This window comes from Atta colombica, unplaced genomic scaffold, assembly GCF_001594045.1.
Source record: "Atta colombica isolate Treedump-2 unplaced genomic scaffold, Acol1.0 scaffold102, whole genome shotgun sequence".
Lineage (NCBI taxonomy): Eukaryota > Metazoa > Arthropoda > Insecta > Hymenoptera > Formicidae > Atta > Atta colombica.
Window position 1 is genome coordinate 1654356 of NW_017259187.1, and position 12183 is coordinate 1666538.

A 12183-nucleotide genomic window follows, 5' to 3' on the forward strand; every position below is an offset into this window, starting at 1 on the left:
GTTATGCAATAATGAGCAGAATGTCTAATTGACGCACATAACAAGATAACATTAGATATTTTTAAGAGGATCCTAAAGCCATTTGTATTATCGACTAATTATAAATTTTGTTTAACAATTACTTTTTTCCTCTTTTATAGATTCGAAAATCCTTTTCCAGGATTAAAATATACGCATTAATACGTGTTTGAAGTTAATGCCGAAAACGACAAAAAATTTTTCTTAAGATTTCAATTTCAAAATGTTTTGTCGTTCTTGGAATAAATTCCATCTCACAGACACATATTAACGTATATATTTTAATCGTGGAAAAAGATTTTCGAATCTGTAAAAAAGAAAAAAATAATTGTTATATAAAAAAGATGATAATTTTGAAAAAGCTTGTTAAGTCTTCGATCAATTTCGATTAATTTCGCAAACTCAGGATTGTTTGTGCATGTCATATGCTTCCGGAAAAGATATCATTTAGTACGTATGATGTATAAAAGTTTTAAGGAAATTATAACTTGAGGTGACAGCTGTGATTAATATGTCAATTCTGGCAAAACAATTATAAACTCTAGAACGCGTGACACGTAAAATTAACGCTGGACGAATAAACATATATCACTCTATTTTTAAAATAGGCACATATGATAATACAGAGAAAGCTTATTCGTGGACACGTACCTTGTAAGGAAAGAATTAAAATTCATTCGAAATCTCTTGAATTGTACTTTTAATGTTGTTAACTTTAATTAGAAATAATTTTTTTACGGAAAAAATGTAGAACGCTCTTTTTGACCCATTTGACAATTAATTAAAATCCTGGTAGGTTATCCAAGTTTTGGAAAAACAGCATTGTGTTCAATGCGAAAAATCTTCGGAATCTACTATGACATTTCGGAAAAAATTTGATATAAAACTATGTAACTTTTTAATTATTTTTAATTAATTATAACTTCGATTATTTTAATTATTTTTCATTAATCTTAATTATTTAAAAAAAATATCTGTTGCAAATGATGCGTTTACATTACTTAAACTCTTATAAACTCTTATATTATCTTATATCAATTTGCATAAATTGCTTCAGTAACATTAAACTATTCATTGCATTCATTTAACATGTATTTTCAATTTTTTTAAAAGTTTCATCTATCTGTAACTTGCCTCTAACGGTATTTTTTATCTGTGTTTTCATCTTTCCCAGTGTTTCCGGTAAAGCAATCATTAGAAAAATAGTAGCAATAATAGACATTATGCAGTAAAAATAAATGGTAACATTTCTATCATGTGTTACCATTACTGGATACAATTGTATGATGTAGCTGGTTACAAGAGAGATGAAAGTAGTAAATTGCCCGAAAATGTTCACATATCTAGTAGGCTATTGTTCCAGAATCATGAACCAAGGAATCGAAAAAATCCAAATAATCCAAAACCCTGCGATTTAGAGATTAATCCTAAACTTTATAATTAGCTAATATTGATAAATCATTTTTAAGAAACTCTTTCAAAAAGATAATACCTAAAGTTCAATCTACGTTGGATTTCTGCCGAGATCATCGAATAATAATTACTTTCTTAAAAAAAAATTATAACTATTGACGAGATAATGTATGAAAACATTATTTTCTTACCACATAAAAAAGGATACAAACAATGGGAATAGTTGTAACGCTAATGTTCTCAAAAAATTGCAAGTACACTGTCAAAACGCCCAAAGAAATTGATATACCAACACCAGACAAATAGTTCGACGATCAATTCTAATAAAATTTCAAAATTTATTATATAAGTCTCTAGAATATTATCAAGAATATTATCAATTTGAAATACATCATAACGTCTAATGAGCATTTTAATAGAGTGATCTATAGATTAACCACAAAAGTCCATAAAAAAATATCACGACAGCTATTGAATTTAAAACATTAAAAATTACAGGTTACAATAGTAAATTTTCGCTAATTAATATTCATAATTATGTAATTAATAATTATCGCTCTTGTCTTAGATTATTAGTTTTACTTCAACTATTGGTGTTTGATTTTTTATGGATGTATTATGTAGATTTATAATAAGTTCATATTGAATGTAGTTGTAGATTGTACAATAAAAAAAAATAATTACCTTTTGCTATAACATGCAATGATTACAATGTCTATTAGTTGAATTATTCCTACTATTATGATAATCAAAAATGGATCTATTGTTATGTTGATCCTGATGATAAAATCAATGGTATAAAATATAATCACATACAGTCTACAAAGCTTTTGAAAAAGTAAATAGAGATTTAGTATCACAAAAGGTTTCCACACTTCTGGTAGAAGGATTGTTCTCCAAATTCTCTTTAGTATGCTCCACACATTCCAAATAAGAAATCTCTGTCTGATTTCTTTAGTCAAGGAGAAATCTATTCGGCAATTTGGAGATATTTCAAATTTATTTCTCGACTCGATATAGTTTGTCATTTTTGTAAACTCTTCTTGGAACTCTGTATTTTTCCTGACGCAAATCGTGGATACAAAGTAGAGCAATCCTAGCGTCTTCCTTTCAGCCTTTTAAAAGTAACCACTCAGAACTTTCGCGGATGAAGAAAATATTGCATAGGACAAACAATATGGAAAAAAATGCTGCTATTGACTTCCAATCGTTCTGAAATAATATAAATGTGTTTTAATAAAATATAAATGTAAATAAAATAAAATATGAATATTAATTTATATTTATATTTTATTATATATCTATATGTTAATTACATATGTTATATGTGTATATTTATTATGTTAACAATATTAACGTCTAAAGTTTTAATTTGTCTATTTTTAATAAAATTTAAAAATCGATATTAACGTATTCAAATAAAATTCATAATAAAAAAAACAAATAGCTTATTGTCAGAATGGCAGCAAATTAGTAAATTTGATTTAAAAAATTGAACAAATTTGATTTCGTCCATATTAGCGTCCATATTAGCTTGCTCTAGCAAGAGACTGTTGATGTAACTGATGGCAGATTGGCAGCAAAAATCGAAAACTTATCAAATGCAGATTTTGCTCGATTTCTGCTATTAATCTACGTCAAACTATGTGCAAGTCTGCTTGATTTCTATCATCTGTTTTGAAGTCATGTAAAGAGTTTTTCTCTCACACTTTGGCATTCGCCAGTATTTCATATAACGGATTCTGCATCATACTAATTTTTCTGCTGATAAAATTTATCAGCAGATACTTTGCAAAATTTCAAACAAACTTGTTTGAAATTAGATAATACAAAAACATATGATGATTAACTCAAATTTTATCTAATTATCAATGATATTTTTATTCTCTTATTAATAAAAAATTATTTAATGCTCTTACTTGTAGAATAAATCCTAGAAAGTAAACGATCAGAATTCCAGTGAGCTATTTGCGAGGTAACCGTAATGACTGTTTTCCATGAAGTAATAGAGATTTCTGCTAAATATATTCCAACAGAAACTGCAAACATACCCATTGCAATTCCTAAAAATTTACAAAGCATTTCTACGAATTGTTTTTGTTTGCTTTTTCATTAAAGAAATAAGTTTCGAGAAGATTTTGTTTTCCTTTTTTCGATTTGAATTTCTCACCTATTAGCATCCTATCGATGAAGAGTTGTATCACATTATAACTACTCCCAATAAGAAATTCATCCCAAAGAAAAATTTACACAATATACTATCATGGTACATCGTCTTCCATAGTTCATTATGATAAGGCATAAGAGGCAACCAATAATTTGGAGACCGTGAAAAGATAAAATTTTTCGAATAAATTTTTATAACATAATTAGGTGCATATAAAATTATTCAAATTATTGTTGTTATCAACAGATATTAAAAATCATAAAAATTGAAATCGTATTATTTATTACAAAATATGTTAATAAGCACATTTTGTAATGGGAAATAATATTAAATTTTTTTTCATTGAAAATAATTACCGAAAAAAGGTGTCTCCATTGCATTTAAAGTTATTGATGATCTATTACTTGCCAGTACTGAAAATACTACGGAGGAATATCCTAAAGTGGCTCCTGCATTCATTAAAGCCAAGTTACAGATAATAGTGTAAAGAAACTGCAATAAATTATACAAACTGACCATATAAAAGAAATTAAATATAATATTTTATATTATTATATTTTTCATTTTTATTGTATAAAAATTAAATATATGCTATTTCTTGTTTGAAATTTTAGAAATCTGTAGAACTCACATTTAAAAAATTCATTTCATAAAATTTCTACAATAGTAAACCACATTAATTAAAGATAATTATAAAGATCTCTTTTCTTTATTATTAAAAATATATATAAATAATTAGTTGTATCAAAAAGAGAAGTTCTCTTTGTATATTTAATCGATATTTAATTGATACATACATACATTCTTGTATTTGCCATTTTATTCCTTGCGAAAATATATCACAAAATAATTCTAGATTATCTACTTTCAGTCACAAAGATTATGTGATTTCTTAGATAATACATGAATGGCAGTATACACTCTGGATAAAAATTAATTGTGTACAAGTTGCGTTTAAAGCAAACATGAATATATATTACTAATATGTTTAAACGCAAAGTTTCCAGAAATATTAGCAATTATTCACTTTATACACTTAAAGCAATTATTCATTCTATACACTTAAAGTATATTTCAAATAATAATATAATCAATAAATAATAAAATCCGTCTTGTTAAAGTAACTTTGAGCCAATCATCTAATTAGACATAAAAAAATGTATTGAATTTTTCACGCGAGACGTCGAAAATAGTTCTTGAACTAATCCACTTTTTAATATATAACTTACGTATACGTGATTATTTAACATATCTTATTACGAAGTAATAAAGTATAAAGACATTTTTGTTATTCATATACGTGTATTACATACGTTGTTATAAAAAAATCAAGATCATTAACTCGTTCAACAAATAATATTACAAACATAATTGCGTGATAATTTGTAAAGATTATTTCAAGATACTTTGTTAATTATTTTGCCAGTTATATTTAATCTTCTTTTTAAAAAATCATCTTACCTCAAGTACAAGAAAATAAATTGCATATATATAGGTAGAGTTTTTACTATAAGGCCTATAAGTAAAATAGTCGTTAAAATAAAGTCGTTGATTAAATTAGCTAAAGTTTAGTCGAAGTAATTCCAACTCTTGAATTCGCGTTCGAACTGAAATTCGATATATCGATTGTTCTACGAGTGCGCGTCATCGCGGAAAGGGATCCATCTTTGTTCGCACTTCACGTGAAAGAGAAAACGGTTCAAAATGGCGACGTACTTGGCAGGTTTCTGTTGTGCAAAATAGGTTATCGGGTGGTTCCTATATGCGACCGATAATTCAGGATTTAACGTGAAGCTAATAGTGCCGAAAAATATTATGATTAGTTCTAGATAAGATTCGTGTACACGGCGCGTTTTAATCTCCCGTATTATCGCGCACATCCGGAAGATAATGGCCGATAATGCCATTGCGGGTGACGACGAGCTCCTGAAAAATATTAAAACGCTTTTGTGGGGTTCGACCGTCAAGGAGGACGTTTTCAAGCGATGGGCGCAAGGTATTGAGGCTTTCTCTTTCAATACGGCGGTTATTTTCATGTAGACATAAGAATTTTATATGTAACACACCAATCCAATGGCCAATCATTAGCGTTAATAGCAACTTTCATGAAAGACAACCTGAAAATTCATTCATTTTGCCTTGCCCAATTATTTTCTATAAGTATTTGCTTAATAGCATAATTGTATAATACATAACATGTATAATTAATTAAGTTGATAACTTAATGTTGAATAATGCTCATGTACCTCTTATGTAATATAGACAAAATGTAACATTATAAAGTTTCTAGAAATATTATAAATTTATTACTGTATGTTCTAATTACACTAATTAATTTTTTGTAGGCTTCTACTTCAGTATAGATGAACCTACTGCGCTTGTACAGACAGAAGGAGGACCTTGCGCTGTGATAGCTGCGGTTCAAGCATTTATTTTGAAGCAGTTACTGTTGGAGAGCGATGTTATAACTTGGAAGGATATCAAAGCCGAAAAATGTGATCAATTACTTGTGAAAGCCTTGATTGAAATTATAAATCAGGCTGCTGATGTTCAGGATCCTAAGTATTCAGTAGTACATGCCAATGATTCTAATGACTTCGTATCTAGCAAAGAAGGTACTGATTCCAAATCAGCAGAGCCAATGGCAAATTCAGCCCAAGATATTAGCGAAGGTAATCAAATTAATGAAACATTGGCTATCAAACAAGTGTCATTAGAATCAGAAGCTTTTCATTCTCAATTAAGGTAAGCTTATACTAGAAAATAATGTTCTAATAAATTTTAATTTTTTAATATTTTGCTATTAATTGATATTTTATTGATTGTTATAGGATATTTACTACAAATAGCATCGATGATGTAGAAGATTTCTTTACGGAACGAATTGGAATGTTAAAAGATCAGTATGGTATATTACTTCTACTTTATACAGTGATGTGTACAAAAGGAGTTCCAGAAATATGCTCCGAAATGTCGGATCCCACAGAACCCATGATCGATTCTACTTATGGATATGGAAGCCAAAGTTTAATAAATTTAATGCTTACTGGCCGGGCAGTTAGTCATGTCTGGGATCACGATCAAGATATTAGTGGATTAAGTGAGTTGATTTTTCTTTTCTTTAAACTTGATTACATTATCATCTCAATTCTATGTATATTTTAATTATATATTTTAATTTATACATAGATAGATTAGCTTTCAGTACTCTATATTATATATTTTACAGAATTACGCGGTATTGATAAACAGAATACAGTAGGATTTCTCACTTTGCTAGAGCATTTACGATATTGCGAAGTGGGTACATTTTTAAAATCACCGTCGCATCCAATCTGGGTGCTAGGATCGGATACGCATCTAACTGTACTCTTTTCTACGGAAAAGCGATTAGTGAGTCCAGAAACACCATCGGAACAAGCGCGAAGAATTTTCAAACGTTTTGATCCAGAAGGGAATAACTTTATCGCGGCAAATTTACTACAGGATGTATTGGCGGAACTAGGACTAGTAGCCGTTGCTGAATAGTATGTATTCGCGCTTTCGTAGTTTATATATTATTTACATTTTGTATTAATAGGCATGTGTGAAATTATTTATATTAAAATTATTCATATTAAATTTGACTTTAATTTTAACAATAATCTTAGCAAATTTTATATCGAAATGTTCTTGCAGTGTCGATATCATGAGGAAGAGACTGGACAGTGAAAATTTAGGAATAATACTTCTTGCATCGTTTATGGATGAATTCTTTCCTGAGGAACCATGTATGTGCCCAGATATGTTCGTCTTATATCACTACAATGGTCTACAGCGTAGCAATCCGGAAAATAGAGTGAAATATCACAAAGGACAAGCAGTATTGCTTGAGTGTACTGTAAAATGTATTATGGATAGCAATCCTATGCTGACGGTTCTGCAAACAAAGTGGCCAAGGATTGAGATACAGTGGGACGTAGGACGAAATCCTAGTTTAAATTAGAATTTATAAACTGTAATATATATGTATACAATGGAGCTGACACATAGAGTGACCTGACCGAGCGCTTCTATAGAAATATCGTTGAGAATTACCACTTTAAGATCGTAGTCTAGTCAAATCGGCCATCTTCTGGTTTACATTGATGAATACCATAAGGCTATTGAGTATACTTGCCAATAAAGGAATATTAATTATTTCCAGGAAAATATGTAATATTCATAACGCATGGTCAGTATAAAAACTTACTAACTTAATACGTACAATTTATTGTCAAAATATTGCTTCACACTGACTACGTCAACGTGATTAAAGTACCTTATTTTTATTGAATATATATCAGACACAATTTAATTAATTCTTCAAAAGCATCTTAACGAAATTTCTCAGCACATTAGGATTTAATGGTGGTCGATTGCAAGTAATTTACAATAACACAAGCATTTTGTTATCTCGTGCAGTTTACTTCATAAGAGATTTTCATTATATACGGAAAAAAAAACAAGTTCTATGTGGATTTTAATAAAGTTCATTTTGTTGTATATTATATAGATGAAATGTTACTGAGTATTGTGAGACATCATATTAATACTTTCCGTATATTATTATTTCGCAGTTCTTGCCATAAAAATTATTTGAATCAAAGAAGTATTTCAGAAAGCTCTGTTTTAATAAAATTGTTAAATTAAATTTCAAATTCCCTTTCCTGATGTAATAAAGATGTAATAAAAATTAGAGCTACGAATTCCCAAAAAAATTGATGTACTAAGTAAAATATGCGTGCACTTTCGGAATACTACTTAATACATAATTTAATAGATATTTGGTCAATATTTATTTTATATGACTTTTGCAAAACTGCAGTTACAGTGTTAAATAATAAACTTACTACTTTGAAATACACTTATCGCAATATAATTTCAATGCTTTGGATTAGTAATTAAATTCCTATGGTAAAGATTTTCAAGGATCAGGAGTGACGAGCCAACTTATTTACCAAATGCATGTCTACACTCTATTATATTTTGCCTTATTACAGTGCAGTTGGAGTACAAATAATTTTATTCATTATGTTTTAAGAATTGCAAAATCTGGCTCTGTAGAAGCCTTCATAACTTCGTCAAAAAGGATAAAATCTAAAAATATTTCTTCTAAGACAATAGAAGAAATGCATTGATAACTTTAAATATGTATTATATTTATTGATTTATTTACATGATATATGAATCAAATATTACCTATAAAATTATTAAATATTATTTCATGCTATTTGCATTGTGTATTGTAATAATATACCGTAATGGTTGTCATAAAAGAAAATACTAAATTCTGAATTATATATACATTTTTAATCACTCGCATCATCAACTTGATTATCGTCTCCACCGCTACCCGCAGAACTTTCAGAAGTGGATTCTTCATCTGAATCTTTTAGAATTTTTCCTTTAATATTCTTTTTAGGTCTGTGTGTCTCAATATCTGATCCTTCCTCATCCGAAGAATAAATATTCGATGCTGAAATAAAACGTTTTTTAACTTATATAAATAGATAGAATAAATTAATCTAATATAACACATGCAATGAAAATATAAAGATAATATATGTTGAAGTTAAAAGATATTACATTTTATAGTACAACGTAAAAAATATTAAAATTTTTTTGACAGAAAAAATATTAAGATCATGTTTTAGTAATATTATGAATATTAAAATGTGTTCTAATACAGTGCAATGAATATCAAGTAACCTTTAGAAGGAATCGCTCCTTTTTTATATTTATTTTTTATGGCTGCTAATGAAATTGCACCATCGTCATCAGAACCGTCATCGTGATAGGCATCACCACTGTATGCTCCTGTAGCACGATTAGTATTTCTACTACCACTAGTACTTTTCTTCGTTTTATTTTGAACTCGCATAGCCATACGTAATTTTTCTTCCTCTTTCTAAAAAAAAAAAGAAACGAAATGTAATGACAATTTAACATAATACATATATAGAAATTTTAACATGTACAGTATATACATACCTTTATCATTTCGTACCTATTCTGATCTGGATTCATTCCCACTTGAGAAAGAACTTTAATACCAGATGTCTTTTGCGATCTATCGGCCAGAGACATAGTCATCTTCCTGTGTGTGAACGATTCAGTGGAATGTGGCCGGAATGTTAGTTTTGTTCGAAATACTGCTTGACCCTGTAGACCTGTACCTTGGCGAATATAAAGGTGATTGTGATCGCCCTGTAACGGCTGTTTATACACATCGAAAATTTCTGAACCCAAATGCAGCGACATACTACCGTCCGACCACTTAACGAATCTCGCATTACTCTGTTTCACCATTTTACCATCGTCACTAAATGATTCCTTCCACCTCAATGTATTTTCAACTTTGAGCTTCAATCGAGCACGACCTTCTTCATCTAGAGTTTCTTCTTCGTCAATTTCATCTTCGTAGGTATCGTGATCGAACGGCCTTGTTTCGACGGACAAGAAATTCGGCAATTTTACAAAGTGAATCTCGCGTCCTAGATCAGTAGTAATTTTCGGGATTTCTACGTCAATTCGAGTCTCTGGAGGTGGTTCTGGTTCTTCCTCCTTATCTTTATCGTCCTCCTGCATATAGAATAAATTTAATGTTAAAACATTCATAGTCTTGTCAAAATCTGTTGCAAAAACTTGGTTAGTTAACTTACGTCTTCGATAACAGATCGACTTGGACCTTCTCCACCACTCTCAGATCTGCCGCGGCTGTGACTCCTACTCCTACTTCTACTTCTGCTTTTGCTTCTGCTGCGACTTTTGCTTCTACTTCTACTCCGACTTCTACTGCGGCTCCGTTCTTTTTCTTTTTCTTCCTTTTTATCCTTTTCATCGTCCGTACTAATGTCACTTGCATCACCAAATAATGCGTCCGCAGTTGGAGCGACACTATTTTCTTTGTCAACTGTCTCATTCTCAGAATCTGAGTTTATTATCGGTTTACTTCGTTTCATAATTTGTTCCGTATCTGATCCGGAACTACTATGTTGTCGTTTAGTCTTTGATTGTTCTTCGTCGCTCTCATCGGATTTTGGACTACGATCGTTAACTGATTGAAAAAAAAAATTTCAACATTAAACAATAATTAATTAGCTAATACAAATAATAACTTCAAGTTAAAAATCATATTCTGAATATTATAATTAATAAAACTAAGCAAACCTGTTTGTTTGAAGGATTTGTTCGATTCATTATCACTTTTATCATTTTTCGGACTTTTAGATCTTGATCTCTTATCATCAGATCTTTCAGAATCTGCTTTCTTTGGTTCATCAAATTTCCTCGAAGATGCAGAAGAATTCGATCGCCTTTCTGTTGGACTCGCTGAACCTCCTGACTTATTACTTCTTTGAGAAGAAGCACTTCGAGATCTATGACTTTTCAGGGAATCATAACCAGATGCATTAGATGCAGGGGAGGCCGGAGTCTTGGATTTTCTTTCCACCGACCTAGAACGTGCAGACCTTGAACTGACGGGTGACTTTGGACTCGAGGAACGTATGCTGCCGTGTGGCGATGGCGAGCGTGATCGAGGAGACTTTGGAGAATCTGCCGAGCTGTGAGAGACTGCTGATTTTGGCGTGCCGCTTCTGGACCTCGGAGAACCAGATTTTTCGCTCTGGACAGAACCCACGCTTGAACGTCTCGAGCCAGATCCAGCCGGTGACGACGGACTCTCTGAGCGACGACTGCCATCCAACTTATTCGAGCCGATTGGACTCTGGCTGGTAGACCTCGAGGCGCGGCTACCGCTAGCGTTTGACGCAGGTGAAGCTGGTGCTCCGTTCTCATCCTCAGAATGCTCTCCTCTAGCATTGCTTGACGTTTGTTGGGCCGGAGCCTGCGATGCTCGGCTATCACTACGGCTAGATCTTGAGGACGCGGAAGCATTATCGGACTCTGATCCTAAAAGAAAAATCGCGAAATCAGAAATCAGATGTCGCCTGCGATAAGACATAACCTCAAGTAGATAATTAACAAATTATCGTTCTGTTTAATATTGTGAATACATTAAAATATATTAATATTTTAGAATTGCGATATCTGCAGAGGAATGATAGAAATAATACATCTGTCCATATTACGTACCAGAATCGCCGCTAGAATCACGCAAAGTTTCTCGCATCGGTGACATGTTTACCATGTGTTCAAGATTGATAACGGAGCAACTTCAAAATAGCTCAAATCGCTTAAAGAGAAACAGTTCGCAATTTCAAAAATGCATGGTACACGGGAGAAATAATACATCAGTTATTCACCTTTCATTTTCTTCTTTTAAGAAAAACAAGAGACTAATATAATTGATTTATACGTTTCGTACAGCAGTTGCTGTTAAATCATCATGGTTAAAACTTTTTGCACACTCCCACACTTTTTTGACTTTCCTTCTCTTTCTCTCTCCAACGTAACTGTTTCTATTTCATTTTAAGTGTAGAAAATATAGTACAACTATGTAACATTTTTTTTGTATCTCAAAATATTATAGTTTTTTCATATACACATCTTGAAATGTGCATCGTTATTCTAAAAATGATATAGCATATATATATATATAT

At 30.9% G+C, this 12183-nt stretch overlaps 2 protein-coding genes and 1 pseudogene across 2 annotated transcripts; 1 reads left to right on the forward strand and 2 right to left on the reverse strand.

Moving 5' to 3' along the window:
• Positions 1 to 1102: 1102 nt before the first annotated feature.
• On the reverse strand, positions 1103 to 3747 carry LOC108687083 (annotated as a pseudogene).
• A 1562-nt stretch (positions 3748 to 5309) lies between these two features.
• On the forward strand, positions 5310 to 8498 carry LOC108687339 (protein FAM188A homolog). Its single transcript, XM_018193049.1, has 5 exons — positions 5310 to 5594; positions 5944 to 6343; positions 6430 to 6698; positions 6828 to 7125; positions 7277 to 8498. The coding sequence occupies exons 1-5, from the start codon at positions 5489 to 5491 to the stop codon at positions 7581 to 7583; spliced, it is 1380 nt and encodes a 459-aa protein (XP_018048538.1). The 5' UTR covers positions 5310 to 5488; the 3' UTR covers positions 7584 to 8498.
• A 391-nt stretch (positions 8499 to 8889) lies between these two features.
• Positions 8890 to 11939, reverse strand: LOC108687415 (another transcription unit protein). Its single transcript, XM_018193171.1, has 6 exons — positions 11717 to 11939; positions 10790 to 11533; positions 10282 to 10676; positions 9611 to 10201; positions 9329 to 9527; positions 8890 to 9095 (listed from the first exon to the last, which is right to left on the reverse strand). The coding sequence occupies exons 1-6, from the start codon at positions 11769 to 11771 to the stop codon at positions 8929 to 8931; spliced, it is 2151 nt and encodes a 716-aa protein (XP_018048660.1). The 5' UTR covers positions 11772 to 11939; the 3' UTR covers positions 8890 to 8928.
• Between the last annotated feature and the right edge of the window lie 244 nt (positions 11940 to 12183).

Excerpts from the sequence above, each read along its gene's own strand:
- LOC108687339 (XM_018193049.1), top strand. The coding sequence starts at position 5,489 with ATGGCCGATAATGCCATTGCGGGTGACGACGAGCTCCTGAAAAATATT. Across the intron at positions 5,595-5,943 it reads TTTCAAGCGATGGGCGCAAG|GCTTCTACTTCAGTATAGAT; the intron begins GTATTGAGGCTT and ends AATTTTTTGTAG. Across the intron at positions 7,126-7,276 it reads CTAGTAGCCGTTGCTGAATA|TGTCGATATCATGAGGAAGA; the intron begins GTATGTATTCGC and ends ATGTTCTTGCAG.
- LOC108687415 (XM_018193171.1), bottom strand. The coding sequence starts at position 11,771 with ATGGTAAACATGTCACCGATGCGAGAAACTTTGCGTGATTCTAGCGGC. Across the intron at positions 11,534-11,716 it reads TGATTCTAGCGGCGATTCTG|GATCAGAGTCCGATAATGCT; the intron begins GTACGTAATATG and ends TTTTTCTTTTAG. Across the intron at positions 10,202-10,281 it reads GTCGATCTGTTATCGAAGAC|GAGGACGATAAAGATAAGGA; the intron begins GTAAGTTAACTA and ends TTCTATATGCAG.